The sequence below is a fragment of the Cyclopterus lumpus genome, chromosome 24 (genome assembly GCF_009769545.1).
Source record: "Cyclopterus lumpus isolate fCycLum1 chromosome 24, fCycLum1.pri, whole genome shotgun sequence".
Classification (NCBI taxonomy): Eukaryota; Metazoa; Chordata; class Actinopteri; order Perciformes; family Cyclopteridae; genus Cyclopterus; species Cyclopterus lumpus.
This window is the reverse complement of record NC_046989.1, coordinates 4,566,647-4,588,378: the sequence shown is the minus strand read 5'-3', so window position 1 is coordinate 4,588,378 and position 21,732 is coordinate 4,566,647. Positions and strand designations below refer to the sequence as shown.

General features: G+C 45.2%; 2 protein-coding genes across 3 annotated transcripts; both read left to right on the top strand.

The window, feature by feature from the left end:
• Window positions 1-261: 261 nt before the first annotated feature.
• LOC117727508 lies at window positions 262-1,182 on the top strand. The gene has a single exon (XM_034527864.1). It carries the CDS (start codon window positions 262-264, stop codon window positions 1,180-1,182), a length of 921 nt encoding a protein of 306 aa, XP_034383755.1.
• A 3,256-nt stretch (window positions 1,183-4,438) lies between these two features.
• LOC117727423 (MAX gene-associated protein-like) lies at window positions 4,439-21,213 on the top strand. Of its 2 annotated transcripts, none has more exons than XM_034527717.1 (22): window positions 4,439-4,757; window positions 6,308-7,479; window positions 9,090-9,507; window positions 9,658-9,754; window positions 9,930-10,055; window positions 10,164-10,289; window positions 11,165-11,278; window positions 11,409-11,778; window positions 12,403-12,604; window positions 13,548-13,785; window positions 14,002-14,189; window positions 14,353-14,554; window positions 14,717-14,943; window positions 15,062-15,310; window positions 15,503-15,764; window positions 16,257-16,828; window positions 16,933-17,030; window positions 17,130-17,181; window positions 17,500-17,652; window positions 18,048-18,159; window positions 18,692-19,282; window positions 19,380-21,213. In XM_034527717.1, exons 2-22 carry the CDS (start codon window positions 6,338-6,340, stop codon window positions 20,261-20,263), a joined length of 6,423 nt encoding a protein of 2,140 aa, XP_034383608.1. In that variant the 5' UTR covers window positions 4,439-4,757; window positions 6,308-6,337; the 3' UTR covers window positions 20,264-21,213. The 2 variants fall into 2 exon arrangements, with proteins under 2 accessions (XP_034383608.1, XP_034383607.1); XM_034527716.1 differs by having other exon boundaries at window positions 4,439-4,795.
• Window positions 21,214-21,732: the final 519 nt, after the last annotated feature.

The following is a 21,732-nucleotide window of genomic DNA, read 5'->3' as shown; positions in this document are numbered from 1 at the left end:
CTTTTAAAAAGCTCAGGAGGTAAAACTTTAATGACTCCCAGCCTTCGATGTTTCCATCCTCCCCGTCTATAACGAGCAAAGCCAATCACCGAGCTAACACTCTTGCCACCTTTGAGAACTTGATGACAAGGGTGTCTGGTCAGCGATGCGGCAAAGAGAGACGCCACAAAACGCGGCACCCCGCGCTGGAAGAGCATATCTCCGTCTGCTTCGGTGGCGAGAGGAACACATGCAAGGCTTGTTTTGGCCGTACTTTCAACAATGGCCGGTTTTGCCGTCGACCTCCTGGGCTTGAGAGTCTTCATTGTGTGCGTAGGACTCGTGGGCAATGTGTTTCTCATCCTCGCCATCATTCAGACCAAGCTCACCCGAGTGAAATCCTTCGAGTTGTTTCTCTTGGGGCTGGCCGCGGCCAACTTGGAGGAAATTATCATCGTGATCGCCATCGACGTCGTCGTCCTCCAGGCCTCCTCCGACGCCGCCGTCGACACTTGGTCGTGCCGCTCGCTCAAGTTCCTGACCAAGTTCGGGGAGATCGCCAGCATCCTCTTCACAGTCCTCATCAGCGTCTTCCGCCAGCAGAAGCTGAGAGACGCCGAAAAGAGGGCCAACCAGCCGATCTGCCTGGACGCCATCCGGTCGGCGTGGATGGCGAGCGGGGTCTGCGTGCTGCTCGCCGCGCTGCTCAGTCTCCCCATTTTCTTCATCGTCCCCGAAGGTGCGGCGGGTAACGCCACGAGCAACGCCACGGGCAACGTCAGCGGCTGCCCGCTGGACTTCTTTCAGTGCAGCGAAGACCACTGCCCCGCGGTCAACGGCGTTTACAAATACCTGTTCCTCCTGCTGTGCAACGTGCTGCCCCTGGCCGTCGTCACGGTGACCGGTTGCCTCATCCTCGCGGTGCTGCTGGGCCAGAGGGCGAAGGTGACACCGGCGTCCGGCGTCCGGAGGAGCGGAGGTTCGAGTCTCCATCGGAGCACCGTGGCGGTGCTGGCGGCCATGGGGTTGTTCCAGGTGGACTGGACTCTCTACCTGATCCTCGAGCTGACCGGGATCCCCACCGACTTTCCCTTTTGGGCCGAAGCCGAGTTCCTCATCTCGTTTTCCTACACGTCCATCAGTCCGTACGTGTACGGGATGGGGAATAACCTGTTCTCTCTCAGGAACTTTAGAAAGAAGTAACCTAAATGTTTCCTTTGGCTCAACGTATTATTATTTTTTAAATTGGGATGAGCTCTTAAAATATAATTAAGCCGAAACAAATCACAGAGGCGTTTCGCTTGCCAAGAATTTTCTTTTTTCAATTACATGTTATAAAGTGACACTGGTATTTTGTTACGAGTTCAGGGAGAGAAGAGGTTTATTTTTAGAAATGCTTTCAGGCTCAGACATGTTTATTACCTTTCTACAGCTTCAAATTGGATTTGCAATTACAATTACAGATCTTCAATTCAATCTTAATTTAAAAAAGAGAAAAGTTCCTTCGCTACAAATTTTTCTTTTTGACATTTGGGTTTTTTTCAGTCCCAAAGTTTTATATAGAAAACAGCCCGAGAGCAAATGCCTTTTTTGTGGGGGGGGGGGGGGGGGGGGGGGGGGGGGGGAATTACAAAAGCACTGAAGAACTGTCATTGTTGTGCCTTTTGCTCCTGGAGATGCTTTCTCACAGACCGGCAGTTGGAGCCAAAACAATCTCGGCTTTGCATAAATGCAAGAAAAAAATCACACCATATTTTTCAGTGCAATTCTTCACGTAACAGCTTCATTTGTATATATACAATATATACAACATGGGTGGTGTTTTATTTACTTTTTTTTTTTACAGTCCGATAAATTGTCATCTTTCTCCGTTCTCTTCTGCAGTTTAAACTTGTTGTAACGTCGCTGAATAAACGGGTCACATGTTAGTCCCTGCTGGTTTTTATTGTGACCAGTTTAGGTATAGACTCATGGGATGGGAGATTGATTGTATAATCTTTGGATTTAACCTCCAACTGAACATCAAAAACCTGCACGATGCACCGCAGAAAACATTCAATAACACCTTGAGCGTATACGTCATTACTTTCCTTCTGCCTCGGCATCTTAATTTTGGGCTTTTAAACATAACCCTTATTAACACGGTTGACGATTGACTAAATATTGTTCCCGCTTGTGGACATTTTTAATTCGGTCTGACAGTTGTGACAGAAGCTCACAAAAGGCCATTCAAAGTCTGCACGCTGCTCTTTGTCTGAGTGCCACACCGCTGATTTTACATTAGTGACATTACAATTGGGGTGGCTACACACTCTGTATTGTTTGTGTCGAAGTAAAACACAAAGTCACACTTACTAAATGCTGCTCTTTAATAAGTGTGACTTATTTATGCAGCCAATATAAAGAGCCCATGGGATCTATATATTTGCTGCAGATATTAAAACACTGTTTGCATTAAACGTAGGCAGCGTCAAGATGGGAGCAATAACGCGCGTGGTTAAATAGTAATAATGTGGGGTTGTTTTTCTAGTATAATAATGAAAATAAGTGTTATTTAGACTTTTGTTTTACATATTAGCTGTTATATGTCTGCACCTTTGGTCCTTATTTTTTAATTCTTCTAGCAGAAAAAAAAAGTTCATTATTGAAGATATATTCTTAATCCAATATTGAAGTTGTTCAGTAAATACCTGCATGTTAGACACGTCATATAAATTGTCTTTTAAAATAGTTTTTTATGCAGATTAGTGTCTTAATATGACACCTGGAAGCTTTCATGTCATATTCCTGACGGTCAAATATACATATTTGTTCTATATTTCATCAACTTACTGCACTTTTCTTTTTTTTTTAAGATAAACTGCTGCTGCACAACAGGAACATGGCAGCAGCGGATCGCCACGAGATCCCCACGTGCAACACAAAAGATCGGTAGTTACACGTGCTCCCCCCCCCCCCCCCCCCCCCCCCCCCCCCCCCCCCCCCCCCCCCCCCCCCCCCCCCCCCCCCTACTTCCTAGTTCTCCTGGTTAGACCCCGCCCTGTTGGTTTAAACACATATCACTCGTCTTATTAATTCATCCTTTCGGTGTGTGTGGGATGAACTGTAACCCGACATAATATATTAAGAGAAACGGGTGGTTTGTTGCTTTTTCATTTCACAAACAACTCCGATGACATTGTCCACTTGATCGGCTGGTTTTTCACGCTCGTGCACAACAGCATGTGACGCACACTCGCCATATTTATACCCTGTTTTATTTATATATATATTTTACTTGGAGCGTCGCGCTGTTGGAGAGCACCCCCCCCTCCCCCCCTCCCCCCTCCTGTCATCGACACACTGAATCAAGATATGAGACACTCTTTCTCCCATGTCGTTTTTTACCTACACATTTTTAATTTTTTTATTTCTCAGTCATAATAAAGACACCATAACAATCAGCTTGGACATGCGAGCTGCCATCGGTGTCGCCCGCAGGAGCTTTTTGGTGGCAAATATGCCGAATATCTCACAAGTTTAGACGTAATTTTGGATGGAAGATGTAGTTCCGGTTGTAGATATAACAATAAAAACACCTCAAGCGGAGATCCAGTTGAGTCCATGCAGTCCTCAACAACAGACCACGCATGTATTAATATGTGCTATATATATTGGGTTGTTTGGTTAAACTATCCACCTGTATTGATCATATTTATCAGAGAAACAAAGCCAGTCAACATGGCTTTTGGTGGCGTGTCGGTCTTCATTTTTTTTTTTAGAAAAGGTAAATCTGAAGTTATTGATTAATGGTTACTAGGGAGGGAGGGGGGGGGGTATTCAGTATACATCGACTGCCTCGCGCTACGAATCCACTTCTGTTGTGATAAATCGTCGCTGTGTGTGTGTGTTGTGGGTCAAAAAGTCTCAGCGCCACCGGGCACCATGATGAACCCACTGTCCGGTGAAGTCGTGAAGGGGGAAAGGGAGCCTGCGCATTGGCTGCTCCGAGCTTCGACCGCCATGGCGAATGTGTGACGTCACCGCTCAAGAGCACGGATGTGTGTGTGTGTGTGTGAGCGAGAGGGACAGAGAGGAGTGTGTGTGTGTGTTTGTATGAGAGGGTGAGAATAGAAACGTGATCGCGAAAAAATAAAATAAAATAAAGAAGTGAAGGAAGATTTAAAAAAAAAAAAAAGTCGTGAATTTTATATCGTGAATTATATAATAATAAAAAATAAAAAAAAAATAAAAACTTGCTGAGAGTTGTCCTGCGCGCGCGGACTGTGGAGCGCGAGGTGGGAGCAAGCACGCGAGAGGAAAAAAAAAAAAAAAAGAAAAAGAAGAAGAAGAAGAAATAAAACCTCCGGGATGGTGGACTCCCGCTTCCCTCGCGCTGTCGGCCCGGGAATCACGCGCATTTGAGAAGAAAAAAAACAACAACAACAACAAGTAAAAAAAAAAAAAAAAAAAGGGGGGAGCCCGATATCTATGTGCATGCGCTTTTCTCTTTTTTTTTGTGGTACTGTTGTTGGCTTCACTTTTGCGTGCACGCTCGGGGTCGCGTCGACGCGAGCGCACACACTGGCTCGTGGCTCTCGGCCTCCATTTGCCAGTTGGTGTTCACGTTCGAGGGATTCGACCCGAGGAGGCCCCCGTTCAAACGGCGACGACGACGACGCCGACGCCGCAACAGTTGGGAGTCTTTTACCGTAAACGTTGACGTTATGTCGCCGTCGTAGGCCACGAGGCGTCCGCCCCCCCTTCCTCCTCCTCCTCCTCTCCCCCGACGACGAAAGGTGAGGCGTTAGGGAAAGCTGCAACTTTTACAACTTGGGTGAGTGGCGGAGCGGGCGGCCTTCCCTTTTCTGCGGTGTGTGTGTGTGTGTGTGAGAGGAAGAAGAAAAAAAAAAAAACAACTTAAAAAATTGTTTCTCTTTTTTTTTTCTTTTAAAGAGGTGAAATAGTTACACGGAGAGAACCGTTGGGAGTTTGTGCGGTAAACACGCCGTCGGCGACCGATTTAACGGCCTCGTTCGGCCATTAAACACCTTTTTATTTATTTTTTAAGAAAAGACTACAGCATCCGTGTGATTAGTAAATTGACCCAGAGAGAGGGCATGACGACCAGAAGGGGCACGTTACTGGCTTGTCTCCCCCCCCCCCCCCACGAACAGTCGTCGACGGAGGTTGATTTCATCAAGGCTGCTAAGATGGACACGTTGTTGTTGTTGTTGTTTTTAAAGGAAATGTCCTGTTTGAGGTCGTTATCGATACTTAACGTACATGGCATGGCCTCAGCTGCGTGACGTCAGGCAGGCTGTTGGTCGGTCACACCGAGGTGGCCTCCAAATTATATATTAAACTTTAACACAAATACTCAAACGTTACTCCCTTTGTGTTCTTGGATAATATAATATTGGTCAAATATATATATATATGTATATGTTTTTATTGGAGGGGAGGCAAGCGAATGGTCTTGGGGGTGTATTTGTTTTGGTGTTGTTGTTGTCTTTTCTTAAGTCCTACTTCTTGTTTACACCTGGTGTTTCTGAGCTCTGGTCCAGATTGAGTTTTCATCACCTTGTCCAGCAAAGCACACGTTAGATATAGTTCATAAATGTATCTATTTTTACATGTCCTTTGCACAGTAAATCAAGTCACCACGAGCTCAGAGAAGGACCACATATGATATGGCCCCCCGTGGTTGTAAATAAATCATAATATTCTCCATTAGGAGCTGATTTATTTTTCAGGAGCGTGCGGCTTATTCTACGGCTTTGACATGACGAGCTGCTCAGACATCTTGAAATTGGGTCTGGTGTGCTCTGTAGCTCACAAAGCAGTCACACAACCTGCAACGTGAGAAACCAACGGCTTAATGTCTTTTAATTTAGTATATTGTGTGAACAATTCATTGTTTTCTTTACTGTACATTCAGAGCATGTTGTAATGCCACTGATGCTACAACTAGCTTGATATTTGCACGTTGGTTTTTAGCCAAGACTATCCAAAAGATTATACAATATTTATATATTTTAAGAATGTTTTAATGTCCTGTTCTAAAGGATGATGTAAATAACACTACTAGGGTTGATTCCAGTTTTTTTTTTTTTTTTTTTTAAAAGAACAGCCCATTTTTTAGATGTATTGACTGCTAAATTGTATGTCTTGATGCTTCTTTTGTGGCTCGGTTGTATTTGCTGTCCATGGATGTATTGTAATTGCTTTTGCCTGCGTTTGTGTCAGATTTTTATATTTAATTAGCTATGAAATGTATATTGTGCCCACGAAAACATCGCGGTGCTGTTTAGTTAAACATTGTCGTAAACGTGTCTTTTTCTGTTAGGCATCAAATGAAGCGGGACAGCCGTTGGTGATGCCTGCCACCGACTCTGAGCCCACATCGATGGAGGACACCCACACATTGGAGGAAGCGGAGGGGAGCTCGACTAACATGCCCTCCTCCGCTCCTCCTGCGATCGACCCTTCCTCAACTCCTCTGTATCCGACCGCCACGAGACCTAATCATTTCCCGATTGAGAAAAAAGCCGTCTCCGTGGCGAGCAACGATTGCAGCTCGGCTCTCTCTTCACCCGCTGAAGCTAGCCCGGCCAAGCCGGCTGCAATATCGCCTGCCCCCTGTGAACTGACTGTTGAAACAAGCACCGCTACCTCACATATAGCGTCGGCGGCAGACTCCCCAACGTGCACGGGGGCGAGCCTCGTCCGCGTATCGGAGCCGCCGCCCTTGACTGTGTGGCCGTCTACCACATATGGAAATCCGGAGGTGAAAAATGACTTTCCCGCGGTGCTGACCTTCAAAGGTGTCAGCGTCACCCTGGAGAATAACAGCGTGTGGAAGCAGTTCTACGGCTGTGGAACGGAGATGATTCTCACCAAACCGGGGCGCCGCATGTTCCCGTACTGCAGGTATCGCCTGTCTGGCCTAGAGCCCGAGCGGCAGTACAGTTTGGTCCTTTCCATCGTTCCATCGGACCAGTACAAGTACCGCTGGAGCGCAACCAAATGGGAGCTCACTGGTGCAGCAGAACACCAGGGCCAGGGCCTGAGCCGGGCCTTTTCCCACCATTACTCACCCAGTCTGGGCTCTGAGTGGATGAGCACCTTGGTGTCCTTCTACAAACTCAAACTGACCAATCACCCTCAAGACCTCGACGGTCACGTGGTCCTTCACTCCATGCATCGCTACATTCCTAGGCTCCACGTGATACCCGCCCCGGACGGGCACGCACCCACACCTGAACAGCCCGTGGTTATGGGACCAGAGAGCATGACTTTTACTTTTCCTCAGACCGAATTCATGGCGGTGACGACTTATCAGAACTTTCGGATCACGCAGCTGAAAATTAATCACAATCCGTTCGCTAAAGGCTTCAGGGAGGACGGGAACAACACCCGGCTGCACCGGATCCCCAGCGAGGCGATTAAGGACATGCAGACTTTTATTTTAACACCCGCTGAACCAAATGAGAACACGGAGGAGGTTGTGGATCTGAGGTGAGTTTTTATTTATGTATTTGTTCTGTATGCAACACATTGATGTACACTCCACCATCTAAAACAAGCCAAAATCTCTTTTAGATAACAATTTCCAGTTTTGATTCATCTTGTCTGGGAGATACTCATTTTACTAGATCTTTAATATTGTAATTTAAAGTGGCGTTGACCAGATGTATTCTTATTTCAAATAATATACAACATGTAGCACAAGAGAAATGGCAGAGTTCATACGCAGGAAGAAAAGTAGTAATCTGTCCAGACGAGAACAATATAATAACATTCATATTAATAATATTGTGTTTTTAAAAAAATGTTTAAAGACGCTTAGGCAACATGTTTTTCACTGGAACTTTCATGCCAACAAGGCCACATGTAAAAAGCCCCATAAAGATCCCATAGTAATACTTAATGTTCAGAAACGACGGGTTATTATCGTTTAATCACAGAGGTGGTCCTCTCTCGTGGTAATGCATAACATTAACGGAAGGAGAGGGGAGCGACACGTCTTTTAGAGGGAGACCCAGCAGGAAAAAAAAAACATCTTGACTGCAGTTCTGAGAACGTGATCCGTCTTTTCATTGACAAAATATGAATGTAATTACTTTTCTCTGTGGTGTTTTTCTATTATCCATCTTGTTTTCCGAATAGAAGATTTCAGATAGATTTCCTAATGTTTTGCCGACCTCATTTATAGACGCGACGGTGGGGAAGAATGTGAGAAACGCATGCATTACAGTACAACAACATAAAAAAACGTATAGTGCAAAAAAGTGGCCATTATACATTTAATGAATGCAGAATATGTGACAGCGTTGGATTGTATTAGATTGTCGGTGTACCCAAGCAATTGGCCAGGAAGTCTATATTCGGTGCAACTTTTGGCAAAGCAAAAAAATAATTAATTCTCGATGCAAAAATGTTGGCCGACGGACCGCTTGTGGTTTTAGTTGATTTGTTATGGACATCACACTCATCAGAATATTAACAAACATTTATGCGTGAGGACCAGATGCAGTGTGTTCAGTGTTTTGGAGCAAAACGCTAATTTACCTGCACTGGAGGCTGTTTTTTCTTTTCTTTTTTTTTTTTTTTAAAAGGAAAAATTAGGGAAAATACAGCCACAAAGACGGTACACAAAAACACATAAATACAAAAATAAAATCCTCTTTATTTATTACCGTGGTATACAAAACATCCGCTGCAGTTTTCCTTTCATGAGGATAAATTATGTCGGGTCACTTTAAGAATTAATTTACACAGAAATTATGGATCGTATGGAGTTTCAAAAGTCAGCATTTATTGCAGGGCTGTTGTATTGGATTGCATTACAGGCAGCCCGTCACCGATGACTGAGTCATCAATCACTCAACGTTGTGTCTCTCTCGCTGCCTTTTGTTACCCATGACTGCACTATCAGGTTTAGGATTTTGTGGCATGTTAGAATCTAAACGCGTCACAATGCATACACAGACATAGATAAGATAATACCATTGACACATAGTGTTCCATCCCCAGTTAATATATTTTCATTATTAGATCATCATTTTGTACCTTTTTTAGTCGTTTAGCATCCGCAAATAAGAACTCCTATTTTACTGTCTTTACAGCACAAAGGCTCCCGCCGTCTCCGGTTCTCTAGCCAATGAGCAAGCGACCCGACTGGTCCTGAAGCCCATCATGTCTACCTCCGCCACCAAGAACGAACCGTTTGTCGCCTGTTTAAGAGGCAAGCATGCCCTCGGTGAGCTCGTGCTTGTCCAAAAACGTCCGCTCGTCGAGCCCAAGGAAGAGCCCCACGCTGACATAAACGTCACGCCCGCTACCTCAACGCCGACCCCGGAATCGTCACCCGGCTCCCAGAAGAAGAAGAAGAGGCTCAATAGACGTTGGGCCAATTCGCGGGGAAAAGAGTGGAAACCTGCAGCTGCCTCCCCCACGGTATTCCACAGCCCATCATTGACTGTCGCTATGCAACCAGAACTGGATGATGTAGAGGGCCTGCTGTTTGTGTCATTTACCTCAAAGGTAAAACCTTAGACAATTGAGTGACACAGGATGCAATGCATTTTATCTGATGGGGGTTTGTTGTTGCATACCTGGATGATTTTGGGTGCACGGTAGTAAAAAGTTTTGTCGGGTGTTTTTTAAAGCTTTTTATTGTCTTGTGCGTGACAGGAAGCTCTTGAGGTTCACATCGGGGACAAGCCAGCCAATAGCACACCGGCAGCATCTCCAATTTCCCCACTGGCACCGATGCGGTGGAGGGAAGAAGGTAAGACCTCCTTTTCATGTGGCTCACGTCCGACGAATGCTTTTTGTGGCAGAGCTGCTGTACTGTGGGTGTCATACCAACGTTGTGAACGTCCTGCATTAAACCTCTTGTCGCCTCCCCTTTCTATTTCATTTCACCGACGACGAATCGAATGTCACGCGCACGCGATCCTTAGAAAACATTGCAGTGGACGCGATCCCGGAGACGGATGAGGAGAAGGTGGGCCGCTCGGAGGCCGTCCTGCTGCAGGACCTCAGGGTTCTCAAACACAGACAAGTCATCCATCCTGTGCTGCAGGAGGGTGAGTTCACACAAACGCACACAATCATCCCCAGCGGTTGAGTGGGTTTGACAAAAGTAATAAAGTGTTATTTTTCTCCTCCTTTTTTTTTCTTTTTTCGTTTTCTAGTGGGCATGAAGTTGAGCTCCTTGGACCCAATGAAGCCCATTGACCTGCAGTATCTCGGGGTTCATCTGCCACTTCCTCCCCCAAAGCTGCCAGAGAAAAGCAAGGCAGTGGATCCGTCTCCTGGTGGTAAGTTGGACTGAGCTTTGACCGTTATTTATATTTAAATATATATATATAAGGTACGTTCTTGTCTTTAATTAGCTCTGTTTGAACACAGACATGTGAATCCGCTATGGCGATTTGTCAATGTCACTCATCACAAATATAGGTTGCTTAGTGTAACGCTGCGCTGGTGCGTCGGAAGAAGTGGCTGTGACTAATCGTGTCATCCCCCGTAGAACCAGCTGCAGCTATAAAACAACAGGCCGTGCCTATAAATTGTGAGAAGAGCAAATGTGTGCGTGAATAAACGTTCACGACCATTTTTACTGGCATTTCTGCATCAGCTTAATATTTTCTTAAATCGCGAAACTAGCCATTTAGAAGATATCTACTTTTGGTCAATTCATTTCCTCTCATCAGTAAAACAAACAGAATGTACGCTCGCTTTTTATATATCGGATTCAATGTTGTAATTGGACTCCAAACATCGAAACAATGCGAACATTCAGGCTCTCATGTGGCTAAAAAAAGAAGGTGTTTTGACTTTCTGTCATAACTACATAATAATAATTACAAGTTTTACGTCAAGTTCTTAAGTATAAATACTGATTCTCCAGTTCAGAGAAAGGGTTTGTTATGTCATGCGGTGATTTAAATTAATCACGGCAATCCTTTTTTAATTTTGAGTTCCTGTATTTGTTGATCAGGCATCTGACAAATAAGGGTCTTATTATGTTGTTGCGTATGTTTCTTTTTAAGAGAAACCCACAAATGGATGTGTGTCTTTTGACAGCTCAAATGAACATATTGTATACTTAAAATAAATGAGGGGTTTTCTTTGTCAATAGAATTCTGAATTTGAGTAAGCTTTGAATACTATTGTGCCGATTCCTCCACAGATAAAGGATTATCCTTCACGTCACGGACGGGAAAGACAAGTGACGTGACACAAATAAAGGGATGGAGAAACAAGTTCATCAGAAAGAAAGAAACGCCTCCTCCCATCAGTGACGGTACGGTTCTTGTTGTGGCTTCGTTGTCCCTTTTTTTTTTTTTTTTTTTTTTTTTATCATGCAATGGGCACTAAATACCGAGCGATTCACTGTACTGAAACCACCCGCATGTGTTTGGTTCCTCCTGAAGGATCCCAGAAGAACCTGTCGGCGTTCTGCAGCAACATGTTGGACGAGTACTTGGAGAGCGAAGCTCAGTACATCAGCGACCGCGCCGCTGCCTTCTCCACGCACGCCGAGGACTCCGTGGCCTATCAGCTGCCGGTCAAAAGCTCCAGCTACGTGAAGACCCTGGACAGCGTGCTCAAGAATCGGAAAGCTGCTTCCAAATCCCCCCTAAAGGCCAACCGACCCTGCCCGCTTTCCCACAAGCCCCTCCTCTACTCCGCCCTGGCGGCGCCGGCGCCTCCTCTGGCCGCCCCCGAGACGACCCCGGTCCAGACGGGAGTCCAGTCCACGCAGCCGCCGGCATCTTCGCAGCTGCAGCCGGTAGCGCAGAGGTACACTTGTGTTTTTGTAATTTAATTTATTTTATTTCTTTAGGGTCTCCACTTGGATTAACCTCTTGATTGGATTCTCGTTCGGTGTATTAAAACATCAAAGTGTTTGGTGTTTTTGCCCCCAAACAATTTATTTTCTTTCAATAAACTGATCTATTAATCGGCTAGTATTTTAAGCTCCAGAAGTTATTTTCTTCACATCGTTCTACAAATGTTTCTTATCTGATGACATGGATATGAAATACCTAGGACGCACATTTTACACTATTAATTTTTCCTACGATTAGTTTCCACTTTGTGATGTTGTAATGCCCACTCAGTTTCACATCTATACAAATGTTAGTTTCACAGGTTTATATTTATTATTTTCCTCACTTTCAGATGTCTTAAATTCTCGGAGAATGGCTACTCAAATATCTTTTTATTTTTTAATAAATATGTACTTCGTGTGAATGTCGCAAAATCAATATCGTGAAAAGCTTTTGAAGGTTGGAGCCGTTGTGAATTTATTTAGCTTTTCTTCTAAACATGCGCCTTTTTAGCTCTGCTCTAGTCTTTCATTTTTTAAAAATTTCTTTTGTTAATAAAATGAACAACACTAATCAGATCGTCCTGCTTCTTCAGATTAGCCGCATTCCTCCCAACGCTCAGCCCGAGACCGAACGTTGGGCAGAACCACACGATGATGCAAAGACCTTCAGGCCACACTAAGACCCTGCTCAGACTCACGGAGATGGAGTTCGGAGCCCTGAACCAGGGTCTGAGCAGAACTCAGCTGACTACAGACCGACTGTCAGTGGCTCTGGCTGGTTTGCTGACTAAACAGGTATGCTACATACTGTACAAGTGTAGGCGGGCTTAGACAACAGTAGTTTTGGGCCGACTTAAGCCTGAATCGGTCCAGATTGTCTAGTAATGTGAGGGTTTTACAGATCTAGTCTTAAACCTCCCGAGCTGTTCTCAGCCTCATCGATGCCGCCCATGCATGTATAAAGAGACTGGCTTTCAGCGTCCCGGTTCAGAGTATAAAATTCAGATAAAAACACCTGTCTCTTCCACATTATGAGGCCCGTAGAGCAACAGACGAGCATTTCATTGAACCTCGCCTCCCGGTCGTCGGTCCAGCCTCGTCCTCTGAGGACCTAATGATTTAAATAAGGTTTGTTGGAATAGTAATATTTCTGGGCCCCCATTGGCTCACATGACCGATGTAATTCCACCTTATGGCCGCTTTGTAAAATGTGCTTCTTCCAGAGGGGCCTGGTGCCACCCAGATAATTACAAGCATGTTTGATATATAGTTAAAATCTGGACAATAATGTCCATACATTTAAAGGGACCGTCGTAGCCAATGAAAGAGATGAGCTGGAGCAGCTGGCGGTGTTTCCAAGCAACGGTAAATGTTCTCGCCCTTGAGGTTGACCTTAGCTAACGAACTACCGTTGACATGTATTAAAACCGCCTGTTAAAATCTCACCTCCGGTTCTCGCTGAAGAACAGACGACCTGCGTTGACCGCGTCTCTTTTTTTCACCTCCAGACTCATTCTGCAGCCTTCTTTCTTTTTTTTTTTTTCTTCTCACTGCAAAGGAATTACTACAGCAAGTTGTAGCGCAACTGTGTTTTTTTTATTTACATCTCGGGAGGTGGTGCGTCGCTCCCTCTGGCACTGTGTGTGTGTGTGTGTGTGTGTGTGTCACATGGGGGAAAAGGCTCACACGTTTTGAAATTGTTTTTTAACGGCTCTCTCCTTTCTGCTTTTTTAATCAGATGCTGGCCAGTCAGGTCTGGAAAGTAACCAGGTGTCCGACGTATACACCGACGGGACCCGAGTGCGGTCAGGAGTTCTGCACGCTGGGCTGCGTGTGTTCGAGTCTCCAGCATCTGAACAGACCTCCCTTCCACTGCCGGCGGCCCGAATGCATGTTCGGCTGCGCCTGCTTCAAACGCAAGATCACCAAGCAGTTGAGCGCGGGGGAGAGAGAAGCGCTGATCCAACCCGTTTACTGTAAGATCCAGTTTTTCTGATGTCGTTCGTTCTTTTTATTCTGTTTATCTCACACAAGATATATATTTCAAATACCTGCTTACCTAAAATACAAGCACTTTATTTGAAATCTCATACATTTTGATAAGATTTGTGTAGCTTTTTGTTTCCTGTCCAGTTTTTGTCACCGACCCTGTAACTCAGACGTGTTGATGAGATGCTTTTCTCCCTCCCCAGCTATGACTAACATGGAACATATGGTCCAGCCTCACCCGGGCTCCCACGCTAATAAACTGTGGAACCGCCTCACTCACGGAGTGGATCCAGAACCACTCTTCATCCCCAAAAGTGCTCCAAGTGGGCTCCCCTGTTTGCCGCCTGTAAAGGTCGCGAAACGCAACACTGGAGCTATTCTATCCCAACCGGTAAAATAAAATCTCTTATTCATGACACTTTAGAACTAAACATACTTTAATTTATGCATTGCACTGTTGTAGCCATTACTACTTATTTACTTATATATTGTAAGACCTGTAAGATGTTGTTCTTTGTTGTTATTTACAACAACAAAAAAATGACTGTTTGCAGATTCGAGAAGAGGACAAGGATCCGGTGTACAGATACCTGGAGAGCTTGATGACATGTGCACGTGTAAGGGAGTTCAACAGCAAGCCTCCCCCTGTACTCACCATTGAGCCCAAGACCCTTGATATTCCTGCAAAACCGCAGCAAACGGCCCCCGATGAGCAGCCGAAGAAGTGCCCCAGTCCTCTACCGGTTAAAAAAGAAGGTAAGGAACCAGAACAGACGCAATGAGTTTAAAATCCTCCATCCCTTTTGTATTTGTTTTGGTTTTCTACTCTTGCCTGTGTGATTATTGAAGATATTCTGCTCTTTGTTGGTAACCACAACCATATTGATTATGTGCGCCCCCCCCCCCCCCACCCAACAGAAAGGCTCACTGAGAGAACCACATCCGGTGAAAAGGAAGCGAAAAAGCAAATCGAGATCCAGTCGGCGTGTCAGTGGGTGAAGGACCGCAAGATGGTCCTGGAGGCTTTGTGTCAGCGCATGAATCAGAATCGTCTGTCTCGGTGCTTCTGGGTGGGACCGTACCGCGTCCGCCCCATCGCCAAGATCTTCATGCGGAAGCCCAGCGGCTCCATCGTCACCTACAGGGTGAGTCGCAACGCGTCTTGCCGCAACTTATTATTAAATATTATAAGCTCTTTGTCACCATTTCATAACTTTGAATTAAAGAAATAACGGCCCGCTCTACCGCACCTTTTGGTTCCAGTTGCACATCAGTAAACCGTCAAAAGCTAGCGACGCCGATGAAGATGAATACGACGACACCGATGAGGAAAAGCCGCCCGATAAAAGCATCGATGGGGATGCGGAGGCGGAGGCGGTGGAGGACGATCCCCAACATGTAGAGTCTGATGTGCAGTTTGGAGTCACGCCCTTTTTGAGTGGAGTGTTACCTGCTGGAAGATTGAAGGCCAGGACCAAACCTGCTGGCTGCCAAGCATCTGGACTCATACAGGTCAGTCTCAAGGGAATAAGATATATATATATATATATATATATATATATATATATATATATATATATATATATATATATATATATATATAAATAAATAAATAAAACCAGTTCCATGGGTATCGAAACTTCTCTAATCAATCGATACCTGATATTGAATAATTTTTGTCAATGTATTTCTTCCCTTTTACAGGTAAATGGTAAATCCTACAATCAGGCCCGACTGTTGCTGGGGAACATGGGATCTCTACATCCGGCCAACCGCCTCGCAGCATTCATCACGGGCCGGCTGCTTCCTCCCGGCGGCATTTCTCTTAAAGTCTCTCGGAAATCCGACCCGGCAAACAAAATCACCACTCCCGATCCTCTGCACATAAAGGCTGCCGGCGCAGTCGTTCCTCCGGTTATAACGGCAAAGAGCACCACTCACCTGAAGCCGCCAACACAGCCACCAGGTAACATCATCTCTTTGTTCCTAGACCTTAGTTTGAAACCGATTGCTCCACAAAAGGAGGAGAAAGTAAGCAACTCGAGAACCCTCCAATACAGACGGCCACCGTTGATCATTGAAATTCCTCAAACAAATCAAACCACCACCTAAATAAGTGCTCAGAAGTCTTGTTTCCAACGGATAAATAATACCAGGAGCGTAAAACTGTAGGGAGGAGAGAAATGGATCTTTTTATGTTACACTCAGAAGCCTTAATCTAGCTCTCTTTCAGTAGTTACTTGTATACATATACAAAAAATGAGACGTATCAACATTAGGATAAACATGGCTTGTAATGTATTATTAAGTAATTAACAGAAACATGCTTATGCCTCCCAAGATTGATATACTTTTAATGTCTAAATATATACAAAAAATCAAGCAGGTATGTTGAAATAGGATTGTCGTTTCTTTCTCTCACTACTTTTCTACCCCCGTGCTGTTTTTGTTCATGCAGTTCCGATGTTCCCGGCAGAACTTTGGACGAAGGGATCCATCCAGAACTCGTCCAGCGTCAACCCTTTCGCCTCGGGCCAACGCAGCTCGGCCGGCGGCGCCTTCCAGAAGAGCTCCGCGTCCTCGCCCGTTTCTCTCACCGTATCGCAGTCTCTGAAAACGCCCAGCTTCTTGGGACAGAGCGGCACCTATTCATTCAGGATCTGCCCTCCGGCTAACCAGGGCACCCGAGGCCAGAAGTTAACGGGCGTTACTCTGCCCGGGGGCTTCACTCTCATCGAACTCCCAACGCCTGGAGCCGACGGAGCCGAGAACACTACAGACGATAAAGCCCGGCCGCAGAGAGAAGCCTCGTTAAATGTCGGCCGCTTGGCAGCTGATTCGGATGCAAATAGGAAGGGTTTGAACACTTGTGCCGACCTTTCAGCGGAGCTGGTGAGTGATGTGAAGATACCATCAGATGAGAATGATGAAACCAACCGCATGCAGGTGGAATCAAACCCGGATATCGCTTCGGAGGACTTGAGCTCCGACTCCGACTCCTCCAACTACTCTGGAGATCGGGACGGAAATGTAAATGCTAGGAATAAGAAATAAAAAATAAAAAAAGCGTAAATAAATCTGCGTATCTAAATCCTGTGATTGTTGTGTGTTGTTTTTTTGTTTTTTTTCTTCAGGATGAGGTGGTGGACATCGAGACCGTGGAGGAAGTAGGACACGGATTGGCCATCGCTCAAATGAAAGAAGCGGTCCGCATGGCGACAAAGGCGTCGGGGTAAATAAAATACGCGATATGTTCGCCGCGCGCATATTTTGTTGCCGATGCGTGAATTTTCGTCCCTCAACGTATTGTTTTGTTCTTCTCAATCCTCAGAGAGCCCCCCGATGGTTTGGGGTCAACGAGGGAAGTCCAAGTCCAGGTCCAGGTACAACACAGACAGATATTTATTAAGCTCCTCCTTCATCTTATCTCAAGAAACCAGGAAAGTGTAATCGAGTGTCTGTTTGCACCAGTATGCTACTTAATTTAGCAATAGTTAGCTTGAGTTTTCTGTCAGAATAAAAAGTATTTATTATTACTTTCAGTTGCAGTTAAGTTAGGTTTAGGATAAATATACATAGCCTACATAGTATTTATAATTTTTAATTCTGACACCTGCCTTTTATCTTATGCTTTTATGTTTACAAGTACACAGGAGCGTCACTATTACTTACTTGCATACTTGATATCGTCTCCATTCCAGGATAATATAGAGGAGTGTAGGGACAGCAGGAGGCGGACCAACCACACGTTCCTGGAAAGGCAAAGACGCTCCGAACAGCGGACCCTCTTCGACAGACTCCAGACGGTCCTTCAGAGCGACCCCCGGGCCCCCAGGCTCCGCCTCCTCTCACTGGTCGGTACCACGGCGATGATGAAGAACATCCTCCTCTTTTTAATAGGATATTCCTACAAGTATCCAAATGCAAACATGATGCGGTCACTTTGTTCTAATGAGTCCATCACAATTAAAACACAAATCTATCGTGTGAAATAACCAAAAACATTTTGAAAACATTGCCAGAAAGTCGAATTTTTGCAACCGCAAAACAAATCGGCATTAAACATTTGAACTTGGTTTGATTTACCACCTCTACACATACTCTACATACAAATGTACTAATCTCACATTCAGCCTACTCACAAAAATGCAGTTTTTTTAGTTTTTTTTTAAAAGTCCACACAACACGTTTCACAGATACATAATTTATATTGACAGTCTCCCGGTCTTCACTCTGTTTTTGTCTGCAGGCCCAAAAAGAAATCCAAACTCTGACTGAGACTTCCAGAAGTCTGGAGGAGAAGAAGAGGAGGCTGACTCGGATGCAGTCCGTCTACGTGAAGGAGCTTTCCCTTTTGTCGGGTGTGTACGACTCGTTGTTTGTTCATGAAACCTCTTGTTCTTGATCGTGGTGAGATCGTTTTTAATGGTTAAATCCACTGCACGTCTTCCATCTGGTGATCATGAGCAGCACACGCTCACTTGTTTCTGTAAATAACGGCAATTTCCATGTCTGGATGCCCAGAATAATGTGATCGCTTCGACTGTCGCCATGGTAATGTACGTTCAAAATCGGTATTTGTATGTTAAAAAAGTCTTCTTTTTAATAATGGCTAGGCATTAACCCGTAAATGAAATTCACAAGGAGATAAATAAAATCCTGCTTCGTGCATTAAAAACTCCAACACAACCTGCCAGAGAGCAGCTGAATGACGCTCGTAAAGGTTCTCCTTTGACACACTATCGTGTGTGTGTGTGTGTGTGTGTGTGTGTGTGTGTGTGTGTATCAGCCCTGGATAGCACATATAGTATAAAGCTGTCTTTTTAATGAGATGTGAGTTATGTGAAATGTCACCTTATCTTTTTGTGTATATATATTCTTTTTTTTTTTTAGGCAAGTCGGCCACGCTGATTAGAAACAAGCTGAAGGACATCTGCGAGAAGCAGAAAGTGAGAGAGAAGAAGACCGAGTGGAACCCGTTCTTCTCCAATCTACTCGAGTCCAAAGCTGCTCTTATGCAATCCAGCATCCTGAAGCAGCCGAAGCTGCCGGCCAAACCCCTGCTGGAGCCGGACTTCTTCAGGGCTCTCCTTCAGACTAAATCCCCTGCGACTGCAGGCCCAAACAAGCTGGTGTCCCTGCTCCAGTCCAACCTAAAAAGGGCTCTTACGCAATCCAGTGCACCCAAGTCGCCATCGGTGTCCTTCGCACCCTGGGCGGAGGTCCCTGCACCCTCACCACAAGGCGGTCAACATGTCAAAGAGAAGGAGGAGCAGGAGAAGAAGAACGCCCCCCCGGCGCCGGTCATTGAGCCCACCTCCCAAACGCAGACCTGGGTCTTAGCTGCACCTCAGGACCCCGCAGCCCGGGACGAAGCCTCATCTTCGGCCCCAAAGCCGCCCGATAATGCTCCGCAGTCCTTTTCTCTTCCTCTGATTCGCTCCAAAACCGGCAGACTCATCCTTCCCTCATCTCTGAAACCGCGTAAGTGAAGACATCCCCGCTCTGATCTTTTTAAAAAAAAATTTTAGACGTATAATTATATATTAATGTTAATTCTAATTTTTCCTCCTTCTCACAGTCGGTCACGGCTTCTACACGCTCATGGTTATGGAACCCCGGCCGAAAGGAGAGGAGGATACCGCCGGCTCCTCGGCGAATTTGAAACCCTGTGACGCGGAATCATCGGCGAAACCAGCGGAGGGCTCTTCTGAACCCGACCCGCTTTTAGATTCGGGAAGCAATCGTGTTTTGGAGGACGAGAAAACTGCCCAAGCGTCAAAGTGTAACCCGAAGCCTTCGAGTGTGACGGCCCCCGTGGCGAAGCTCCCCCTCTTTAAAAATTCCATCTTCACGCCGTCGGTGGCTCTGCAGGTCGTGAAGGGCTACCGGGAGGCGACTCCGACTGCCTGCTTGAGTTTCAATCGCGTGACGGACATTCACGCTTCCGCCGAGGCGGATCTGAGCCCCGCTTCAGCCGGCCGTTGCCGAGGCCGGCCCCGAAAGCACCCCGGTAACCCCGTTTCCCCCCTCGTCCCCGTCGTTAAGCAGGAAAACCCTACGGCGGAAGAGGACGTCGGCAAAAGGAAAACGTCTCTTCTGGTTAAAGAGGGGGCGAGTAAAAAACTGACCGGGGGCTCCTCGGGGGTTCGGGGCAAGCCGGTGCCGGTCAAACGGCGTCCGGGAAGACCCCCGAAGACGAAGAAGAAGAAGGCCGCACAGATGTGGAGTCCTCCGGCCGTGCAGGCAGGAAGTTGTCCCCCCGACTCCAAGGAGGACGGCGCCGTCAGACTTTCTTGTTTTAAAAGCCCCGATTGCAAACCCAAAGAAAGCCTCTCGAAGGCGTCTCGGCCGTTAACCCGAGGCGCGTTAGGGAAGGACTTCCCCAGCGCCAAGAAGCGCTCGTGGATCGACGTGGAAAAGGAACTGGAACCGGAGATCGAGTCCGAGTCTGACTCCGAATAGTCCGGGTCTCTCCCTGTGGCTGCAGACGCCAATGCAGGCGCAGGAGTTTCTGAATGTGTTGGCACAAAAACTCAGTGGACCTTGTTTTTTTTTGGTACGAAGAATATATATATATATATATATATATATATATATATATATATATATATATATACACACATATACACGAGAAAGCATTAATTGACCTTTTGAATGTATGAATGAAAAATGACCGGTAACCTCCACACATTCAGCTTTTGGTGGTGTTGTTTTCTTACGACGCATTTGTTTTGTCGACTACTTTCTCGGTCACTTTTCCCGTCAAACGGCAAAATGAGATTTATTCAAATCATGATTTTCTTTTTCTTTTTTTCTTTTTTTGGAAGTCCTTTCTGTTACTGATCTGTCCTATGCAAATATATAAATCAAGGGTCAGGGGGCGCGATGTTCCGATACGCGGCGCCTTTTCGGTGAAAGTTCAATCGGGTTTCATGAACTCCGTCAAACGTACACATGTTAACTTATGTCTTTTCCATTTTTATTGAGAGCTAGTTTGATGCATGCGTCCCTTTTTTTCGAAAAAAGTGATCCGTTTTCCGATATTAACTCCCGTGAAAATCATATGTAGTAGCACTTTATGTTTTCTTTTGGTAGAAACCACCCATGATTTCTTCGCTTTAGTCTGTACAGTAGCGGTCTGTATTCTGGGGACTTGGCTCAGTAATATGCACATAAACCGGACGTGTCACAAGCAATCAAGAAAGGAGAGGGGAAAAAACGCTATTTGCCATAATGTATCTATGAAAATAACCTCTGTAAATAGTATATTTCTTTTTTTTTCTTTTTTTAATCGCAATACATTTACTTTGTGGATGATTATTTTGAAACACTGGTTGTCCTGTTACTTCTGTTCCATTGGAAATGTGAACAATAATGTGGCCTTTAATATCAATAAAAACGACATGCATTTACTCCGTCCCCCTTCAGTCACTCAGTCTGTCTTCTTTTGAGACAGAGTTCAGAAACATTTCTCTAGAAGATAAAACACTCGTACCTTGAAGCGAATTACCCAATTGTTTAAACAGAAAAACACACTCATAACAGCAAAAAATAGGGTCAAGAGAACAAATCAATAATCTGTCGTGTCAGCGGTTGAAGCAGACGTGTCCGCTGTGATAGATTTCTGAAGTGTGGAAGAATTGTAGGAAGTGAATTTGTCCTTAAATGAAGGCTGCGGACATTTTTTTTTTTTACATCACCTTCTATCAGACATGAAGAAAAACATCATTTATATGCATGTGTTATTGAACATATATATATATATATATATATATATATATATATATACTTCATACATGAGATTAAATACATATTTTTAGGTAGTTAACAGTCTTAAACAAACAGGATATACGCTTGCTCCGAAATGTTAAATATTTTTTTTAAATTTTGATTTTACAAAGACTGCTGTCCTTGTGCAAACATGCATCCCA